We start from the raw sequence: 22,406 nt of genomic DNA on the forward strand, positions 1-22,406 counted from the left end.
AAGGAAATGGGCCAGGCATGGTGGCTCATGCCTGTAATCATTGCACTTTGGGAAGCAGAGGCAGGCAGATCACAAGAGGCCAGGAATTCATGACCAGCCTCACCAACATGGCAAATCCCCATCTCTCCTAAAAATACAAAAATTAGCCAGGTTTGGTGGGATGTGCCTGTAATTTCAGCTACTTGGGAGGCCGAGGCACAAGAATCACTTGAACCCAGAAAGCAGAGGCTGCAGTAAGCCAAGATCACACCACTGCACTGCCGCCTGGGCAATAGAGCGAGACTCTGCCTCTAGAGAAAAAAAAAAAGTAATATTTATGAAATGAACTCTCCTTGTTAATAGAGAAATTACTTAATGGAGTGAAATCCTGATTCCATTCAATGCAATAAACATTTGCTAAGCTACCATTCTTCTATGTGATTCTATTTTCTGTTACGTAAATGTAAAATTTTAAAAACAGAGAATCAAAAAATCATAGAATGTAAGAGTTAGAATGGCCCTTAAATCAGGTTACCAGTCCACCCACTCCTCTAACATTGGCTGATCATTCAGCATACACTTGATACACATGGGCACAAAGGGTCCTCAAGAAGTTCATCATCTGGTACATGGGACACCACATTTTAAAGGGTTTTTTTTTTAACATGAATTTTCATACTCAGCCACACACGACCTTGTTAAAAGTCCTGTCCAGGATGCAGGCCAGATATCTGCATTTTAAGAATTCTGCATTCAAGAATAAGAAAGTAAAGCTCGCGTGGTGGCGTGCACCTGTGGTCCCAGCTACTCGGGAGGCTGAGGCAGGAGAATTGCTTGAACCCGGGAGGCGGAGGTTACAGTGAGCCGAGATCATGCCACTGCACTCCAGCCTGGCACCTGGCAACGGAGTGAGACTCTGTCTCCATGAAAAAAAAAAAAAGAAAGAAAGTAAAGCTCAAACTTGACCATGGTTACAGGTCAATTCACACGAAGGATGGAACTCTTGTAGCATGCTGCTTCCCTTTTTGCTCTTGGTAATTGTCCTAGTCCATCTGGGCTGCTATGTCAGAAATACTATTGGCTTACTTAAGCAATAAGCATTGATTTCTTACAGTTCCAGACACTGCAAGTCCTGGATCAAGGTGCTAGCAGATTCAGTGTGTAGTGAGGACCCACTTTCTGGTTCCATAGACAACTGTCTTCTCACTGTGACCTCACGTGGTGGAAGGGGCAAGGAAGCTCTTCTGGGTCACTTGTATACAAGCGCTAATCCCATTCATGAGGGCTCCTATTTAAAAGGAAATAGGATTACCAGACAAGTGGGAAAATTAGTAATGGTTAAATACTGTATCTCCTTGTTCTCACACTATATTCAACTCTCAGTCTATACTCTTAAACTCCTGAGTCCTAGAACTTAATGTAAATTTTCTCTAATTTTCAGCTTTAATTCTTCACTAATTTCATAGTGAAGAGATTTGGTACATGTAGAAAAGAAAGGTCACATCAGAAACAAAAATGTAGTGCTTTCACTTCCAACTGGTTCTTAATTTTGTCTCAGGACTTGCCTTGAATTCCTTCCTCTTCCCAGGATAATTCTGGAGCACTTAGTAATAGTTAGCTACTACATTCCTTATGCCTATTTCTACATTTTGCTCTTATTTCTATATTCTTTCCATCTAAAATCTAAAGAAACTTAAACAGAAATGTGTTCTCTTCTAAATGCTAAATTCATTACAAAAGCTTGGAAACATGGAGATGAGATCAAATGAGGTGAAAATCTACAGGGCTGAGTGCGGTGGCTCACGCCTGTAATCCCAGCACTTTGGGAGGCTGAGGCGGGTGGATCACAAGGTCAAGAGATGGAGACCATCCTGGCCAACATGGTGAAACCCTGTCTCTACTAAAAAATACAAAAATTAGCTGGGTGTGGTGGCACGTGCCTGTAGTCCCAGCTACTCGGGAGGCTGAGGCAAAAGAATTGCTTGAACCTGGGAGGCGGAAGTTGCAGTGAGCTGAGATCGCACCACTGCACTCCAGCCTAGCACCAGGTGACAGAGCAAGACTCTGTCTCAAACAAACAAACAAAACCAAAAAAAAAACCACAAAATTTATAGAGATTTTGCTTCAAGCTGAGTATCTGTCTTAGATACAAACCACTATGTTGAACCTTCCACTGAAGAGTCCTCCCACAGTTATTACTTCTATGCTCAAGTGGCCAATCTCTTCCATCCTTGACATTACACAAACCCCTGACATGCTTCTGAAGTTTTCTCCCATACAGGTTGACCATGTAATCTTCATTCTACCCCATGTGTGATAGTTAATTTTATGTGTCAACCTGTCTTTACTAAAGGATGCCCAGATAGCTGGTAAAACATGATTTCCGGGTGTGTCTGTGAGGGTGTCTTTGGAGGAGGGTAGCATTTGAATCAGTAAACCAATTAAAGAAGACTGCCCTCACCAAATGGGTAGGCATAATGCAATCCTGTGGAGGGTCTGACTACAACAAAAAGGCGAAGGAAGTGCTCTGTTTTGTTTGTCCCCCACAAAAACTCATGTTGAATTCTGATCCCGGATGTGGCGGTGTTGGGAGGTGGGACGTAGCGGGAGGTGCCAGGGTCACAGAGGCAGATCCCTCATGAATGGCTTGGTGCCATTCTTGCAGTAGTGAATGAGTTCTCTCCCTCATGAGACTGAATTAGTTCCCTCAGGAATCAGTCAGCTCCCTGAAGGCTGGGTTGTTATAAAGCCAGGACACCCCTCGGATTTGGCTTCTTCACACATGTCCACTTCTACTTTGACTTTCCAACACATTGTGACACAGCAGGAAAGCCCTCACCAGGAGACCAGCAGATGCCAGCACCACACTTCTTAAACTTCCCAGCCTGCTCAATCAATGTCTTTTCTTTATAAATTACTCAGCCTCAGGTATTCCATTATAGTAACACTAAATGGACTAAGACAGGGAGTGAAAGGGAATTTCACTTGCTGAATAGGAGCTTATAAAGACTGAGTCCCTGAATGAGCGAGGATGTGGAGAAGCAAACATTGTCAGTCAAAAGAGAGTCCAAGATTTCTGAAAGGCAGTAAGTATCCCAATTTAAAATGTGTGTTACCTTCAGACTCAGCAATTTCCACTCCTCAAAATTTATCCTATGAAAGTAACTGGACCAGAATCAGAAAACGAATACAAAGGACATCCATTGCAATTTCACTTGTAATCGTTTTTAAACTATCAAAAAACTAAATGATGATTAATAAAGAATTGGTAACATATACTATGATACAAGCATAGAACATGATACAGTTATATAAAAATGATGGTACAGCAGCAATTCTCACTTTTTGATCTCGGAATCTCTTTACAATCTTAAAAATCATGAAGAACTCCAAAGAGCTTTTGTATATGGTAGGGATCATGCAGTTGTACCACTGAGATCTCCCTTCAAAGGTGCCTACTGTGAGGAGCACAGCTGACTGCCACCCTCTAGCCTCTAGCCCTGACATCTACTGATGCACTGCAGCAAGGCTGCCCCTTTCCTGTGCTGCTTCCAGCCAATGATTGGACATGATGACAAACTCCAACTGGGCCATTTCTGCAACAATCAGCAAAAAGTACCAAAAGTTGGTTCTTTCAAAGTATGAATAAAATACACAAAACTTTGGCAAGATTGAAGAGGAAAAAAGAATAGATATCAGGAATGAAATAGAGAACCTACCTACAGATAGTTAGAAGTTTTATAAAATCATCAGTGAATATTATGAACCTTGGACAGAATGGGAAGTTTCAAAAAACAAACAAAGAAAAAACCTGTAACTTACTAAATCTGACTCTAGAAGAAACAATAAACTGAAAAGGCCTAAAACTACCAAAGACATTAAAAGAGAAGTTAAAACGTAACGATATAACAGTTGTTGGCCCTCATAGAAACCTAATCACTTTCCCTCTTTGGATAGGGAATGCCAGTGGTCTTATGCTTTAGCAGGGCTGGAGAAGTTTCACATTATCTCCACCCTACTACAGGGGCAGAAGTTCAGGGGCACAGTTAAGATGACTCAGAGAAGATGAAATTAGTCACAGGTCAACCCTTCAGATCAATTTGTGTACTTAGGGCATTAACCCAGGAGTGTCTTGAACAATGGAATGTCGCCATGCCTTTTCAACAGGAAGTCGGGGGAACACGCGATTGGTTTTCAGTTTTGTAACAGACAACACACATTGCTGGTGTAACAAAGCAGCTTCGAAGAGATGGAATGTGTGCGCCGTGTTACGGAACTCGGTACCCACTGAGGTCTGACAGCTAAACATGATTACATGTTTGCAAGGCAAAACAAAACAGAAAACAGGCAAAGCAGCTGGAGTGGATTCAGAACAAAAGTGTCTTAAAAATTTATCAGTGCCCGTAGGTCAGAGTGTCCACAGCACTCATTTTATCTGGACAAATACCAGTAGCCTTTCGTATCCTAACCCGCTTCTGTTCCCGGGGTCGCCGGCCGTGGCCCCATGCCCGAGTTTCTGAAGCCACCCGAGCGCCAGACGCCACAGTTCCTCCTTCCTCTTGGCAACCTCTCGGGCCGCCGCCCTCCTCGGTCCTCCCCGCGTCCCCAGCGCCCACAGCCCTCCCTGCGCCCCGGCGGCGACCCACCTCCTCCGCGTCCTGGCCCAGGGGGATGCCCAGGTTCTTGAGCCCCTCCTGCAGCTCGCCGATGTCCACCACTCCGTCCCCGTTGCGGTCCAGAGCCTGGAAGAGGGTCTCATAGCGCGTCGGCGGCTCCGCCTCCTGGCAGGCCGCGGTGGGCAGCACAAAGCCCCGCAGCCAGCGCAGCAGGCTCCCGGAGGCGCGGGCGGCCGGGCCGAGGAAGTCACGGGAGACCGGGGGCAGCGGGGCGCGATCAGGAACCGCGCGATGCCTGGCTGGGAGGGGCGCGCGGCGCAGCAGCGTTCGGGGCGCCGGCGGGGCGCGGCTGCGGCGCGCACGGCGCAGGAGCGGAGACCCAGCCCGGGCCCGCGCGGCGCGCAGGGTGTGGCCCGTCCCGCCGCCGCTGGGGAGGAGCTGGCGTCGCCGGACTCCACCGGACTGGCCGGGCCGCCTCCGGAGGGCAGGAAGTGAGGGAGCGGCGGGCTGGGTCTCGGGAGGGGCTGTGCGGCCCGGGGCGACACAGTTCCCAGTGCCGCTGTCAGCGGTGCGGGTGCCAGAAGGAAGCCCCCGGAAAGTCCTGGGCTGGAGCGTCGGCGCAGTGGCTTGGGAGCGGGGACTGGAAGAACCGTTACTCTGCTGAAAGACCCCCTCGGGCCGGAGCCTTAGCGGACCGCCCAGAGCTGCTTCTCTCTGCCTGGAAACTGGGCTGTGGTGGGCGTTGTCTCTCACGGATCTCTAACTTTTTCGTGGTTGCACACCTAGGATGGAGACTGTGCTTTAAGAAGCAGAGAGTTAGGCGGGTGGATCACGACGTCAAGAGATCGAGACCATCCTGGTCAACATGGTGAAACCCCGTCTCTGCTAAAAAACTACAAAAAATTAGCTGGGCATGGTGGCGCGTGCCTGTAATCCCAGCTACTCAGGAGGCTGAGGCAGGAGAATTGCCTGAACCCAGGAGGCGGAGGTTGCGGTGAGCCGAGCTCGCGCCATTGCACTCCAGCCTGGGTAACAAGAGTGAAACTCTCTCAAAAAAAAAAAAACAAAGCAGTGAGTTAAATCTTAAAGTATCTATTGGAGCAATTATAAAAACAAAAAGGAGAAAACCCAGGATTTGTTGAAGAAAAGATCAACAGCCATCCGTGTGGGCAATGGGAAAAAGAGGGACTAGTTTGGCAGACAGCTTAGCTAGGATTTGTCTGTGATTACGCGTGTACAGTGTCTGCCAGCTGCACTTATCCGAAGAACATCAGCACCCTCCTCCTTCTCAAGATGGGTGCAGTTCTGAGGTTTGGAATTTATTACTCAGGAAAGAACTTGTTACTGCCTAGCATGGAATAAAGAAAGGAACATTGGACTTAACAGAGAAAGTACCTAATCTTTCAGATATGGCGTGGCCTCTCCGGGTAGTCTCGCATCAGTAAAATGAGAATATAAATACCTGCCTTCACAACAAGGTTGTATAGTATGTGTGAAAGGTCTTAATTCTCCAAGGCGCCAATCAAATGAGATATCATTAATTGTAATAATTGTGTTCATTCACAGATGCTTAAGAGGAACTGTTGTTGTACTGCGGCTTGCAGGAAAGAAGACACCTGTGTACTTGTAAATTAGGCTGTCTCACATCTTCTGAATCACTACACAGAAATCAGTTGTTCCACGAAAGCCAGGAACTCAGATGCTGAACTTACTTTTCCTTATATTATTTTATATGTTTAAGACATGTATGAATCTAGAATGTGCAAGTTAAGGGCTGCCTGCTTAGTAAAATCATCCTGAAACCGATTTATCTTTTCATATGACTTCCAGCTTCCAGTCTTACTAAGAATTATCGCCTTCTTTTGGGACTGCCTTCAAACTTCAACAAATTTTCTATTTGTCCTTGAAAACCTCTTTTAATCCTACTATGAATACTCTGTACTTGGAAAGAGGCTGCTTGAATTAGTCATCTCACACTTACATGCTTTCATTTTACTTTTTTTTTTTTTTTTTGAGATGGCATCTCGCTCTGTTGCCCAGGCTGGAGTACACTGGCGAGATCTCAGCTCACTGCAACCTCCTCCACCGAGGTTCAAGCAATTCTCCTACCTCAGCCTCCTGAGTAGCTGGGACTACAGGCCATTTTACTTTTTTAAAAAAAGTAACACTTAGAAGAATTACCTGTCAACGTTTTTGTTGAGAAAATTACCTTCACACAGAAACTTCCACTTGAGTGTTTATAGCAGTTATATTCATAACTGTCGAGTGCAGAAACAGAGTGTTCTTTAATGGGTGAACTAGTGAACAACCTGTGTTGCATTCATACAGTGATACTAATCAGCAATAAAAATTACTGATACCTGTCAACAATGACATTCTGGAAAAGAAACAGAAAACAAATCAGTAATTGTCAGGGGCTGGGACTCAGACGAGGGAAATTAATGACAAAAAAAAAAAAACATGAGAAGGCTTGTGGGGGCGATGGAACTGTTTTACATCTTGCTTATGGTGATAGTGGTTACACAACTCTATGTATGTGCCAAAAGCAACAGAACTGCATACTAACATGGGTTAATTTACTTTGGGATATCTCAATAAATCTGACTTAAACATGGGTAAAGTGGAATACGAATTCTTAAAAGATCACTGTGAAAATAAAGTGGCTTATGAATAGTTATGAAGTATGGGCCTCACACCAGCAGCATGGGTGTCACATCAGTGTCACTGTAAAAAATCAAAGAGTTTATGAAGTGTGGGCTGCATACCAGCAGCATCAGCTGTCAGAAATAATCTCAGGCCTGCGCAAGCCTACTAAATACGCATGGCATGTATACCAGAACCCCGGATGAGCATTTCATAAAATTGGAGAGGCACTGCTAGGACGAAGCAAACCACTCAAGTGTGGTTTGCACACTGATGCCAATCTGCAAGCTGTTACCTGTCTGCAATGAGTCAGACGTTGAGAGGAAGGACTTAGAAACTTCAGAGCAATTTGAAAAAATGATTTTGTGTGTTATACCTAATAATAAAAACTCAGAGCTTGTCTTTTTAATTTCAATTTTCCAGTATTGCATTTTTACTGTATTTTACAAAAACATGTCTGCAATGAATTGAGATAACACCATGCAGATAAAAGGTGTAATTAACATTAACAACTTCCTGCATAAGAGAAGAAACTTTTATATGGACATTTAAACATCTGCATGAAAGAAGGCATCCCTGCCCACTTCTACTGGCAATTCCCCCAAACCAGTGGTTCCTAGAGGACAGTAGCAGAAACCCTGAATTGACACTTCCTGAATTCATTTCCTTGGTCAGAACAAAAGTCTAGGGTTCAGCCCAATTTAGCTACTTCTATTGTCCCAAACTTCTAGCCTTCTCATGTACTACCATTTTCCATTGGAACAACTTTCAGACTTGATCAGTTTCAATCCTTGAAGATCTCTTTGAGCACCTACTTTGTAATCTTTGAATAATCATTCTAGATGCTGCTAGTTTTAGCTGGTAAACATGTTTACCCTTTCTATCCATTGAACCACTCACTAACAATAGCTAACAAGACCAAAATATCTGCCTCTCTACAAGCACCAATTCTATTTCAAAATCCTTCAAGAATATTCAGGAAGGAAACAAAGAGCCTGGTCATTGCTCCCTCAAATTTGAGTAATCATAAAATAGGCTCTGTAAGAGAATTTGATTGGTTCACTGTAAAACCGTAACCATTACTGGAAGGATAATTATTTTTTCATTATATTTTAAGTTCTGGGATATGTATGCAGAATGTACAGGTTTGTTACATAGGTATACATGTGCCATGGTGGTTTCCCGTACCCATCAACCTATCATCTACAGTAGGTATTTCTCCTAATGCTATCCCTCCCCCCTTACTCCCACCTCCCGACAGGCCCCATTGTGTGATGTTTCCCTCCCTGTGTCTCATTGTGTTCTCATTGTTCAACTCCCACTTATGAGTGGGAACATGCAGTGTTTGGTTTTCTGTTCCTGTGTTACTTTGCTGAAAATGATGGTTTCCAGCTTAATCCATGTCCCTGCAAAGGATGTGAAATCATTCTTCTTTATGGCTGCTTAGTATTCCCTGATGTATATGTACCACATTTTCTTTATCCAGTCTATCACTAATGAGCATTTGGGTTGGTTCCAAGTCTTTGCTATTGTGAATAGTGTTGTAATAAACATATGTGTACATGTGAATGATTTATAATCCTTTGGGTATATACCCAGTAATGGGATTGCTAGGTCAAAGGATTTTTCTGGTTCCAAATCCTTGAGGAATTGACACTCTCTTCCACGATGGTTGTGTTGTATTTGACCGGAGCGTAGAAAGTTACCACAAAACAAAAGTATGCCAGATTGCAGGGTCATTTATTTATGCCGGCGACCACAGAGGACTCACGTCTCTTCAACCTGTGGTGCCAAAAGGAGGGTGCCATGATTTTTTATACCCGAAAAACCACCTTGGGAGTAGGGGTGAGGGGCGGGGATGGGGATGATAAGGTTTCGGACATTCCAAGGGCTAGGGGATTCTGTGATTCACCTCCTGGGTGGAGACAAGGGCGGGGGTCTCCAGACATTCCAAGGTCTAGGGGACTTTTGTCATTCTGTTTGTTACCTCAGTGGTTTACAGAAGTCAGGATATACATTTGTTTACACATCGTCTGGGTGGTGATGGAAGTCACAGATTTTAGCAGTTACTGATAAGAAAAGGTAAGCAGCTTTACATAGTTTTGAGGAACAAACTGGCAGTTCTATTTACAGAGGCCAAGGACAGTAGTTATTGTAAGGAGAATGGGGCAGCCATTTCAACTTATCTAAAAACAGTTTTGCATTTTATAAAATAGTTTTGCTCCGGTTCTGGCTCTAGGCCAGCACAATATCACAGTTGAACTAATTTACACTCGCACCAACAGTGTAAAAGTGTTCCTATTTCTCCACATCCTCTCCAGCATCTATTGTCTCCAGATTTTGGAGCATAGCTTTTTGATGTGCTGTTGGTTTTGGCTTGCCAGTATTGTATTAAAGATTTTTGCATCAGCTTTCACCAGGGATATTGCCCTTAAATCTTTTTTTGTTGTGTCTCTGCCAGGTTTTGGTATCAGGATGATGCTGGCCTCATAAAATGAGTTATGGAGGATTCCCTCTTTTTCTGTTGTTTGGAATAATTTCAGAAGGAATGATACCAGCTCCTCTTTGTACCTCTGGTAGAATTCGGCTGTGAATCCATCTGGTCCTGGGCTTTTTTTAGTTGGTAGGCTATTAATTACTGCCTGAATTTCAGAACTTGTTTTGGTCTATTCAGGGATTTGACTTCTTCCTAGTTTAGTCTTGGAAGGGCATATTTGTCCAGGAATTCATCCATTTTCTCTAGATTTTCTAGTTCACTTGCCTAGGGGTGTTCATAGTATTCTCTGATAGTAGTTTGTATTTATGTGGGATCACTGGTGATATCGCCTTAATCATTTTTTATTGTGTCTATTTGATTTTTCTCTCTTTTCTTCTTTATTATTCTGGCTAGTAGTCTATTTTGTTAATATTTTCAAAAACCTGGCTCCTGGATTTAGTGATTTTTGAAGAATTTTTTGTGTCTCTGTCTCATTCAGTTCTGCTCTGATTTAGTTATTTCTTTTCTTCTGCTAGCATTTGAATTTGCTCTTGCTTCTCTAGTTCTTTTAATTGTGATGTTAGTGTGTCAATTTTAGATATTTTCTACTTTCTCTGGTGGGCGTTTAGTGCCATAAATATCTCTCTACACACTGCTTCAGCTGTGTCCCAGAGATTCTGGTACGTTGTGTGTTTGTTCTCATTGGTTTCAAAGAACATATTTATTTCTGCCTTGATTTTGTTATTCCCTCAGTAGTCATTCAAGAGCAGGTTGTTCAGTTTCCAAGTAGTTGTGCGGTTTTGAGTAAGTGTTTTAATCCTTAGTTCTAATTTGATCGCACTGTGGCCAGAGAGGCTGTTTGTTATGATTTCCATTCTTTTGCTATTGTTGAGGAGTGTTTTACTTCCAATTATGTGGACTATGTGGTCAATTTTAGAATAAGTGCTACATGGTGCTGAGAAGAATGTGTATTCTGTTGATTTAGGTTGGAGAGTTTTGTAGATTTCTATTAGGTTTACTTGGTCCAAAGCTGAGTTCAAGTCCTGATTATCCTTGTTAATTTTCTGTGTTGTTGATCTGTCTAATATTGTCAGTGAGGTGTTAAAGTTTCCCACTATTATTGTATGGGAGTCTAAGTCTCTTTGTAGGTCTCTTAAGAACTTGTTTTATGAATCTGGGTGCTCCTGCCTTGGGTGCATATATATTTAGGATAGTTAGCTCTTCTTGTTGCATTGATTCCTTTACCGTTATGTAATGCCCTTCTTTGTCTATTTTGATCTTTGTTGGTTTAAAGTCTGTTTTATCTGAGACTAGGATTAAAACCCCTGCAGTTTTTTGCTTTCCATTTACTTGGTAAATCTTCCTCCATCCCTTTATTTTGAGCCTATGTGTGTCTTTGCATGTGAAACAGGTCTCCTGAATACAGCACAGGGATGGGCCTTGACTTTTTTTCTTTTTTTTGAGGTGCAGTTTTGCTTTTATTGCCCAGGCTGGAGTGCAGTGGTGCAATCTCAGCTCACCGCAACCTCCGCTTCCAAGGTTCAAGTGATTCTCCTGCCTCAGCCTCCTGAGTAGCTGGGAATACAGGCATGCTCCACCACATCAGGCTAATTTTTTGTATCCTTAGTAGAGATGGGGTTTCACCATGTTGGCCAGGCTGCTCTCAAACTCCTGACCTCATGATCCACACACCCGGACCTCCCAAAGTGCTGACTCTACCCAATTTGCCAGTCTGTGCCTTTTAATTGTGGAATTTAACCCATTTACATTTAAAGTTACTATTGTTATGTGTGAATTTGATCCTGTCATTATGATGCTAGCTGATTATCTTGCATATTAATTGAGGTAGTTCTTCATAGTGCCAATGGTGTCTACATTTTGGTATGTTTACCAGTGGCTGGGTATCGGTTTTTCCTTTCCATACTTACTGCTTCCTTCAGAAGCTCTTGTAAGGCAGGCCTGGTGGTGACAAACTCCCTCACCATTTGCTTGTCTGTAAAGGATTTTATTTTTCCTTCACTTATGAAGCTTAGTTTGGCTGGATATGAAATTCTGGATTGGAAAATTTTTTTCTTTAAGGATGTTGAATATTGACCTTCACTCTCTTCTGGCTTGTAGGGTTTCTGCAGAGAGATCCACTGTTAATCTGTTGGGCTTCCCTTTGTGTTTAACCTGACCTTTCTGTCTCGCTGCCCTTAACATTTTTTTCCTTCATTCTAACCTTGGTGAATCTGACAATTATGTATCTTGCGGTTGTTCCTCTTGAGGAGTATCTTAGTGATGTTCTCACTACATTCTGAATTTGAATGTTGGCCTGTCTTGCTAGTTTGGGAAGTTCTCCTGGATAAAATCCTGAAGTGTGTTTTCCCATTTGGTTCCATTCTCCCCATCACTTTCAGGTACACCAATCAAATGTAGGTTTGGTCTTTTCACATAGTCTCATATTTTTTGGAGGTTTTGTTTGTTCCTTTTCATTCTTTTTTCTCTAATCTTGTCTTCATGGTTTATTTCATTACATGGATCTTCAATCTCTGATATCCTTTCTTCTGCCTGATAGATTCAGCTGTTGATACTTTGTGTATGTTACACAAAGTTCTTGTGCTGTGTTTTTCAACTCATCCGGTCATTTATGTTCTTTTCTAAACTGGTTATTGTAGTTAGCAGCTCCTGTAACCTTTTTTTGAAGCTCTTAGCTTCCTTACATTGGGTTCTAACATGCTACTTTAGCTTGGAGGAATTTGTTGTTACCCACCTTCTGAAGCCTACTTCCGTCAATTTGTCAAACTCTTTCTCCGTTCAGTTTTGTTCCCTTGCTGGCAAGGAGTCGTGATCCTTTGGAGAAGAGGCATTCTGCTTTTTGGAATTTTCAGCCTTTTTGTGCTGGTTTTCCTCATCTTCATGAATTTATCTACCTTTGATCTTTGATGGTGGTGACCTTCAGATGGGGTTTTTGCATGTTGATGTTATTGCTTTCTGTTTGTTAGTTTTCTTTCTAACAAACAGGCCTCTCTTCTGCAGTTCTGCTGGAGTTTGATGGATGTCCATTCCAGACTATGTTTGCCTGGGTATCATCAGATGGGAATGTGTAAGTCTGCCAAAGCTGCACCTATAACCACCCCTTCCCCAGGTGCTACATCCCAGGGAGATGGGAGTTTTATGTATAAACATCTGACTGGGGCTAGTGTCTTTCTTTCAGAGATGCCCTGCCCAGAGAGGACGAATCCAGAGAGGCAGTCTGGCTACAGTGGCTTTGGTGTGCTGTGATAGCCCACCCAGTTCAAACTTCCTGATGGCTTTGTTTACACGGTGAGGGGAAAACAACCTATTCAAGCCCCAGTAATGGCAGACACCCCTTCCCCCACCAAGCTTAAGTGTCCCAGGTCAACTTCAGACTGCTATGCTGGTGGTGAGAGTTTCAAGCCAGAGTTTCTCAGCTTGCTGTGCTCCATGGAAGTGGAATATGCTTAGCAAGACCACTTGGCTCCCTGGCTTCAGCCCCGCTTCAGGGGAGTGAACAGTTCTATCTTGCTGGTGCTCCGGGTGCCACTGGGGTACCAAAGAAACTCCTGCAGCTAGCTCAGTGTCTACCAAACAGCTGCCAAGATTTGCGCTTGAAACCCAGGGCCTTGGTGGCGTAGACACCCAAGGGAATCTCCTGGTCTGCAGGTTGTGAAGACCTTGGGAAAAATATAGTGTCTGAGCCAGATAGCACTGTTTCTCAGGACACAATCTCTTGTGGCTTGACTTGTCTAGTGGAGGGAGTTCTGTGTACCCTTGCACTTCCTGGGTGAGGCAACGCCCACCCTGCTTTGACTCACCCTCTGTGTCTACACCCACTGGTATCCAATCCCAATGAGATGAGCTGGGTACCTAAGTTGAAAATGCAGAAATTACCTGCCTTCTGCATCGGTCTCACTGGGAGCTACAGACTGGAGCTCTTCCTATTCAGCCATCTTGCCTCACAAAAGACCTCTGGAAGTTTAATTTTATTGTGTAATGAATTTTGAATTTGGGTGTCCTAATAGTCTTTAGTGAAACAATCATTTTAAGTTGTGGCTCACTTGTATCACATTCAGCTAATAGGAAATTCTATCATGTTTTCCAAGTCATTTAGGAGATGGAATTCCAGGTAAGACAGATTCTGTCTCTTTGTCTGCCTGTCTACTAACCCCATTCCACAACCCAAAATAAACGCAAACAATTCTCAATCATAAAAGTATGGCACTTAGTTACCGGAAAATTGCCATAATTACTAAATTATGTAAATACTTCTCATTTCCAAATAGTTGTGTTAAATTCAAACTGCCTTAAATACCACATACCTCAGCATTTTGAAATTATTAAAGAGGCTATATTAAAACTGTTTTTAGGTTTTCAGAATTCATTTAAATTATATCCTAAAGACTGATATATTTAAAATTCAAAAAGCACATCTTGTACATCCAAGAATCAATAACCATGGAACTTGAATTGATATTCTACACTTATTTTTTGTATGTAAAGACACTATCTCCCTCCTTTCTCCCTCCCTCCCTTCTTTCCTTCCTTCCTTCCTTCCTTTCTTCTCAGATTAAAGTCATTAGGCAGGTTTGAATGAGGAAAACGGCCCAACCAGAGTCAGAACTCAGGAAGGAACGTGGATGAGAAGAGCAATAGCCTTGTGAGGCTGAGAGACTGGTTATACACATGGAGATTGAGCAAGCAAATAAGTTAAGGATAATGAGAGCTAAGTCAAAGAAGTGAGCTGAAATATGAAAAGAGTTAAGATAGAATGAACCTTATAGTGTTGGATTATAATTAGTAGTACTGGTGTGAGTTCATGGTTTTAACTATTTTTAGATACAGAAATATAAACGGATTTGTGTATGTGTGTGTGTAATGTGTGTGTATGTATGTACACACTTACATACATGTATTGTCTACCTCTGTCCACCGATAGGGCCTAGTAGCACTGAGCACATCCAGTACCCAGATCTTTCTTTCTGAATATCATTCTCTGAAAGAAACAAGGGCGCCTTGGAGAAATAACTGATTGCAGGGTAGAGACAACAAAGGAACAAAAGAAGCACAATAGGTCTTCTTTCACCAGATAGTGAGTGCTCAAAGAAGGTAGATGTGCAAAAGGACACAGAATTAGCTTGAGGTGTTCTCCCTGGCCAAACCTAAGACAATTTGGGTATCAAAATAAATAGTGTTAGCAGATTATATCACATTATATAAAATAGGAATCCGTCAATCCACATGGATGTCATACAAATGGGATAAGAGAAATTCCTTCTCTAAAGTTGAATGCCCACTAATAAATGTTGGTGGGATGATGGAATTAGGATATCACCATCTGGTGATCATCATGGTAAAAGAAATTCAGGCAAGAAATATCAATGCTAACACTCAGTGTGTAAGATTTGGATAAGAAATGTGATGATTACCTTGTTTCAAACTGTGTCTCAATACAATACTATACATTACAAATGGAGCAAAGAATTTATAGTGAAGAAGCTCAGCAAATACTAGCTTACGCTAATGTCCAAAATTAATGTCACCGGTAACAGGAAATAAGATCGGGGTCATGTGGTGCAGCAAAGAGAGAACATCACTTCTGTGACAGTACCAACAAAATGCATAACCTGAATCTAATCACAAGGAAACATCAGACAAACCAAAATTAGGATATTCTGCAGAATAACCAGCCTGTAATCTTCAAATATTCAAAGTCCACAAAGATCAGGGAATGATTGTATTTTTTGAATTGAAGGAAACTAAAGAAATCTGACAATTAAGTGTGATCCCAAAGGATGTTGTTGGAACATTTGGTGAAACTTGGATGGAATCTCTGCGTAAACATAGATAGACATTCTTTAAAATGCACTTGCAACTTTTTTGTAAATTAATCATTTTTAATGTACAAAGCTCTAACGCCCTTTAAAAAGCCCTCCCTAACTTCCTCAGATTATACCACTCCTCAGGTTTGCCTGTGTTATATGTTCCCTTGCAAACTGTCCCTGTGTGATCAAAACAAAACCAACCTTACAATACTGTATCAGATCAGCAGTACTGTATAGTAAAAGTGGTCAAGGTGATGCTAGACAAATGGAATACGCATCGTCGTTGCTTAGTTTGATGGCTAAAAGTGAAGTTACACCAGATAATTTACCTCCCTGCAATCACTCCACTTGTGATACTGTCTCTGATGCTGCCAGCATCATGGAGGAGGGGTTAGAAAGCTGGCATGAAGAGGGCTACAAAGATCAGTGGAAGCAATAATGATTCCATACTCACAAAGGTCGCTAAGGAAAAAGGAAATAGCATACTAGGTGCATAGTGTGTGATCCATCCTTAACCCAAGAGAATCACAGGGTAAGATTATGCTAGCATTGGTTGCCAAAATTCCCTGTATAATACCTGCCTTCTGCTTATTTTGGGACCAAATTTATGAAAGAAATGGTGAATTAAAAATAAACCAAGTTTTTCCCTAATACCCACATGTCTTCCTGTTTGTGTAGGAGACATTTCAAATAAGCACTGACAGGCAAGATGCAATGTATATACTGAGCACTGAGTATAATTGATATTGTTTCTTATCAACTTTTAGAATACATTTCTACTGAAAAAGCTCATAAAGACTCCAAACTTTCCCAGCTTTCATTATAAGTTATCGTGTGCCATGAGAAAAATTTGTTCTGTTTGTTAGGTGATAGATATATGGAGATAATACCTCATTCATATGAAGATGGTATTCTCAACTCCGCACAGAGGCTGTGCACTGAAACCATGATTTTTGGTCCTTACTTGGAGACATACTCAATTTTATTTAATATCTGGTACTTGTCATATTTGTTTACTTGCTTTCCAGCAGAAGAGCAGATTCAAAGCAGGAAAGCCTAAAGGGTAGCTGGGGGGTGGTCAGGAATGTCTGAGCCAGGCACAATGACAGAAGTGACCACTGGGTGGAGGAAAAGCTAACATCCAAGCTAGAATTTCATTACAACACAAGGCAATCATAAATATTAACACAAACAAAAAGAAAGCATAATTCCAAAACAGGCTAATGATTATCTACATTCTTTGCTTGAGAAGACAGGGGAATTGCTACTACATTAATAAAAAGTTTACCTAGGATTATTTAAAGAGGAGGCCAGTTACATGATTCTCTTATGTAAACTACTTTCCACTAGTTACGTGAATTTTCTTATATAAACTACTTCCCCCCAATCATATTAGGTGTATCAAGTTTTACAAGAACAGATCCAAACACTGAAGAGTTAGGTACCATATTATAACAATGATGAGCAAAGTTGTAAGAAAAAATGGCTATAAGTAAGATGGAAATAAAAGGACTAATCACAAGTGGTTCTGTAATAAAGTCTTTTGTGCTTTTCAAAGTGCAAAGCAGGTGTCAACAGACATTTCTTTCCACATACTTCTTTGTTCATTCAACTATTAAATATTTGTTGAGAGCCTACTATGTGCCATACACAGATCTTCATACAGGGGATGCAGCAGTGAAGAAAACCAACAAAACTCTCAGTCCTCCTGCAGCATATAATCTGCAGGGGATACAGGGAAAAGCTTTTCACACCTAAAGGATTCTATAGCTAGAAGAAATTTGGGTAAGATAAATAACAAATAACCAAAGAATTTATAAAAATTGCTCCCCTAGCATTTATTTTAGCAGATAACACTCTGCAGACAAAAATTTCAAATGCACATTTCTTAAAGTACCTATTATTATTTTTAAAATAAGACTTTTTGCTGTTTTCTTTCATACTTTTTTGCTAAATATACTAAAAAACTGAGTGTCCTTTACATTAAAATCTGATTGTATCTTCAAACTCATGACTACTTGTATCTTTGCAGTAATGTGGCTGTGCTTGTATAATTGTAATACGTTTAAAATAGTTTGAGAGCAATTGGATTTGCAGAGAGTTCATTTCAGTAGTGCATTTTCAACACATTATTTTGAAAATTGTGTTCTGCTTCTGAAAGAAAGGCAACCATTCATGGAAAAATGGCCACAATGTAATGTTGCTAACAGCTCAGTAGAGGGTGCTGTGGCTTAAAGATGAAGAGTGGCTTTGGGCTAGCCTATAAAAGCTGAAAGGTGAGTGCAGGCAGGAGGGGGTAAGAGGAAAGAAAAGACAGGTGGATCTTTACTTTTTAAGTCGTCATTACAGTTATAGATCCTTGAAATACACCAACAAACGATACAGAACGAAAATGTTATGATTTAAAACCTGAATGTAACACTTTTTTTGTTTAACAAAATATTCTTTGTCCATATTCACTCACTGTGTGTGATAATATATCTAAAATTAACCATCAAAATAAATGTAATAATTTATATTTTAAAACTAAATTATATATTTCAAATACAGTTACACCAGCATCCTTCCACCAATAATAAAATTAAAGGTTCATATTGAGTCAGGACTTTGATAAGCCCTGTGAATGATTTATCCATGACTCAGTCATCTATTTAATCCTGAAGTATATAATGCAACTTTATGCTGCAAAAATGGCATGAGATGGTTAAAGTTTATTTTATTTTATAGAGACAGGGTTTTCCCTGTTGGAGTGCAATGGTATAATCAGGGCTCACTGCAACCTCAAACTCCTGGGCTCAAGTGATCCTCCTGCCTCAGCCTCCTGGGTAGCTAGGACTACAGACGTGTACCACCATGCTCAGGTAATTTTTAATTTATTCTAAACACTGAGTCTCACTATTTTGCTCTGTCTGGTCTCAAACTCCTGGGTTCAAATAATCCTCTCACCTTCGTTTTCCAAACTGCCTAGATAACAGGTATGAGCCACCACGCCTGGCCTTATTTTTAAATTGTGATAAAATGCGCATAACAAAACATTTATCATATCATTTTTAAGTGTACAGTTCAGTGGCATTAAGTACATTCGCACTAGTGCAACCAAACTCCAGAGCTCTTCATGTTACGAAACTGAAATTTTGTATCCATTACACTAACTACTTATTCCTCCCTCCTGGAAGCCCCTGGCGACCACCAGTCTACTCTATGAATTTGACTACTCTAAGTACCTCATATAAATAAATCATAAAGTATTTGTCCTTTTGTGACTGGCTTATTTCATTTAGCATAATTTCCTCAGGGTTCATTCATATTGTCCTGTCAGGATTTCTTTCTTTTTCAAAGCTGAATAATATTCCATTGTATGTATACACCACATTTCTGATGCCCTCTTCGTGACAGAAACAAACTTTGATGCAAGTCTTATGGGTTTTGAAGACACAGCAAATATAATTAAGAAATGTCAGCTAACAGTTCTCACAATAAGGTGAAAGAGAAGCTGCTGCCTTGCGCAAATTACTCGCTCAGAGTTTTTTGAAACAAAGAGTTTATGAATTTTTCTCTTGTACCAAATGTGAGCTGTGCAAGACAGGCAGGGTGGGGTTGTCTTAGATTTTTTTCTGAAAGGGATGTCTGCAAGAGATACAGATTTCAGCAGGGGGGGAAAATGTAGGGGCATCATCAGATGTCTAGGAACTGAAAAAGGAGGCGTAAGTGACCAGCCAGGGAGGAGAGTGTGTGATACCCACCAAGAAATTACATGAGAGATCCATAGTAACGGGGTGGGGTAGGGAGTCTCCAGACAACTCACAAAAATGACCCGTAAGAGAGAGAGAGAGCTTTAAAAGCTTTCAGGGCAGAGAACGCAGTGCTGCTCTCAACTGTACTCAAGTTAAGAACCTGCTAACCGCCTGCTTCCTCTCCTCTCTACCTTGTTGTGACTCTGATGTGGTTAGCGACCTAGAGAAGGAAGAATCCTAGAAGGGGAAAAAAGAAAAAGGCAAACACGTCCACCTCCTCCACTGCAGGCTTTTGTTCTGCAGCTGGCCTGAGTGGATGGAGAATTTTTAGCTTTAAATAGAGATTGAAGTTTTGATGACTACCCTCATATGAATTACTTTTTTGAAGAACTTTTCATTAACTGAAAGTGATAAAGTGTAGGAGTTGCCCTTTCATCTACAGCAAGGGAAGAATTAATCCCACAGAATAAATTCAAAGTGACCCTGCTAAAGAGTTAAAATTGTCTCTAACTGTATCCGCCAAGTCATGCTTGTTTCCATACTTAAAATATTCAGCTATAACTGTCTCCTAAACATAAAGATATTTAAAAGAAATGAATGAATATAGCTGTTAAAGAAACATCCTAAATTCGACATGCTTAACATATTATTTCTATTTAAGTCTTATAACAATCCAGCAAAGTTGGACTTAATACCTTTTGTACATATATGAAAACTTATCAGAGAGATTGAGTGACTTTCCCAAATGACAGAATCATGACTCGTATCCATGTTTGTCGGCTTCCAATCACCTTGTACTTTCTGAACATCATCTTAGTTCACATTTTCTTCTCTTAGACATCTTTACCTTCTAGCAAATTAACTGAAAATCTCTTATGTTCCAGTTTCTTTATGTACAAGACCAAATTAATAATCCCTGCTCTGCCTTCCTCCAAGGTATATCGAAAGAATCATGAGATACACACTCTACACTTTAAAGCAGTATATTAACTCAAAAATATTAGTATTGGAGGAAGAGAGCAGTACTTTATTGTTTCCATTGTTCTGTAGAAAGAATTATACTGGAAATAATAATATTTGTTTGGGGACCATAAATCATAATCATAAATTGTTTAGAATACACTTTCACACTAAATGCCATTATGTCTTCTCTTAAGAAACAATGTTTAAAAATAAGTGTAAGTTGGCCAGATTTGACATCATATGCCTGGTAGTCCCAGCTACTCAGGAGGCTGAGGTGATAGGATCACTTGAGCCCAGGAGTTTGAGGCTGAGGTGAGTTATGATCTCACTTCTGCATTCTAGCCTGGGTGACAGAGTGAGACACTAACTCTAAAGCAATATATTTTTTTAATCTTAAAAAAGGTATGTTGGTCTAAAAACATTAGCAATGCTACCAAAAATAAAAGTAGAGAATGAAGACCCTAGTTCTTCATGTGTGTCACTGAATCTAAAAAATTATTTGGATTATTAAATCATTACCAAGCTAATTATGATTTGGCTACAGTAATCAAAATTGCACATGAATGAACTGGAGTACTGGCTACCAACCGCACCTGTCAGAATTTTATTTAGCCAAATTTATTTGTTAAACCTCAGAACTTCCTGCTACCCACAAAGCATTCTTCACAAACTTCCTGGTAGCCTTTTGCAGCCCGACAGGAAGAGTCAATAAACAGCATTACAAACAACACTTTTCTTGCACTGAAATATTACCATGCCACCCCTAGAAGAACAAAGGTTATTTGTGAAAGCAGTGGTGACTAGGAAAATCAACTATTATAAAATTAGTAAGTTTTAAAAAATAGATTAAAATAAGCCGATTTTATTCTACCATTTTAATTCTGATTACATGCTGTCTAAGGCAATTAATCCCAAGAAAAAAAAGCTACATTACCTAACTGGGTTATATTAGAATGATTTTTTCAGCAACCTTAAAATTATCTCCTTCATTCCAATTTATTTTCTATTTTTAAATTATCTTTGTAATTTCATTTCTGATTATGAAACTGGCACATATTTATCGTATAGAGAATAGAGGAGATCACAGAGGAAAAATTGCTCACAATTTTAAGGTTCAGAGATTTAAGTGTCTAAGTTGAATATCCCTAATCTGAAAATCTGAATCAAAAATGCTTCAAAATTGGAAATTTTGAGTGCCAATATCATGCCATAAGTGGAAGATTCGATGCACACAAACTTTGTTTCATGCACAAAATTATTTAAAATATTGCATAAAATTAGCTTCAGGCTGTGTGTATAAGGCATACATAAAACTTAAATGAATTTTTTGTTTAGACTTTGGTTCCATTCCTAAGATTATGTATATGCAAAGATAATTAAATATATATATATATATATACACATATATACCTATGTATATGTTTAATTTAGGTCTACAATTTATACACACATGTGTATATATATACAAATTAAAAATTCACACATGTATATATATACACGTGTGTCATAGTGGTAAAAATTTGAGTGTGGAGAAACACAGAACATGGCTGAGACCTGGTGAATTAGAACCCTGCTACTGGGGAATTGAAAGGCAGAGGCTTCATGGTGCAGAAGACCAGAGGGACCAATCTTCAAAGGGCACATGTTTGTGTGTGTGTGTGTGTGTGTGTGTGTGTGTATACATACATGTGTTAATTTACATATATATGCACACACATATGCTATATACATATACATACATATATTAATGTATACATATACACACACACACTTCATAGGTAACTAGGAAGGATTGTATGTAGTAAAGCTCAGCCATTTGTTGATAATTGAAGCTGGCCAGTGATTACGGGGAGGTTCTAGTATTTGATTCTGCTCATTTTTTGTACTATCAAAGTTCTGCATTTGAAGAAGTAGGATAGACTAATAGCTGAATTTCTCCACATACACTTCAAAGCCCTAGGGATTAACAGAGAGTCAAAAATACCACCCATAATCCTGCCCCCAATCAGGGCTAGGGAACACTGTGGACCTCAGGTGATTTTACTTAGCCAGGTCTGGGAGCCACACAACAGCAGAGGGAGCAGGAAGCACTACGAAAATAAAGGCCAGCACAGCACTGAGGGCCTGTTCATGACAGAACACAGGAAAAACCATCCTTATACAGCAAGTG

At 40.6% G+C, this 22,406-nt stretch overlaps 1 protein-coding gene across 1 annotated transcript in view; it reads right to left on the reverse strand.

Moving 5' to 3' along the window:
- Window positions 1-1,093: 1,093 nt before the first annotated feature.
- The window catches only part of LOC119467464, a 30,913-nt gene continuing 9,600 nt past the window's right edge, over window positions 1,094-22,406 (reverse strand). Inside the window, exons 4-5 of the mRNA XM_037729101.1 lie at window positions 4,626-5,320; window positions 1,094-1,267 (exon numbers count right to left, since the gene is read on the reverse strand). Of these exons, the coding sequence (XP_037585029.1) occupies window positions 1,256-1,267; window positions 4,626-5,320 (707 nt within the window). The 3' untranslated portion in view covers window positions 1,094-1,255. The remainder of the gene's footprint in view (window positions 1,268-4,625; window positions 5,321-22,406) is intronic.

The sequence above is a fragment of the Cebus imitator genome, unplaced genomic scaffold (assembly GCF_001604975.1).
Source record: "Cebus imitator isolate Cc_AM_T3 unplaced genomic scaffold, Cebus_imitator-1.0 Scaffold293, whole genome shotgun sequence".
Taxonomy (NCBI): Eukaryota; Metazoa; Chordata; class Mammalia; order Primates; family Cebidae; genus Cebus; species Cebus imitator.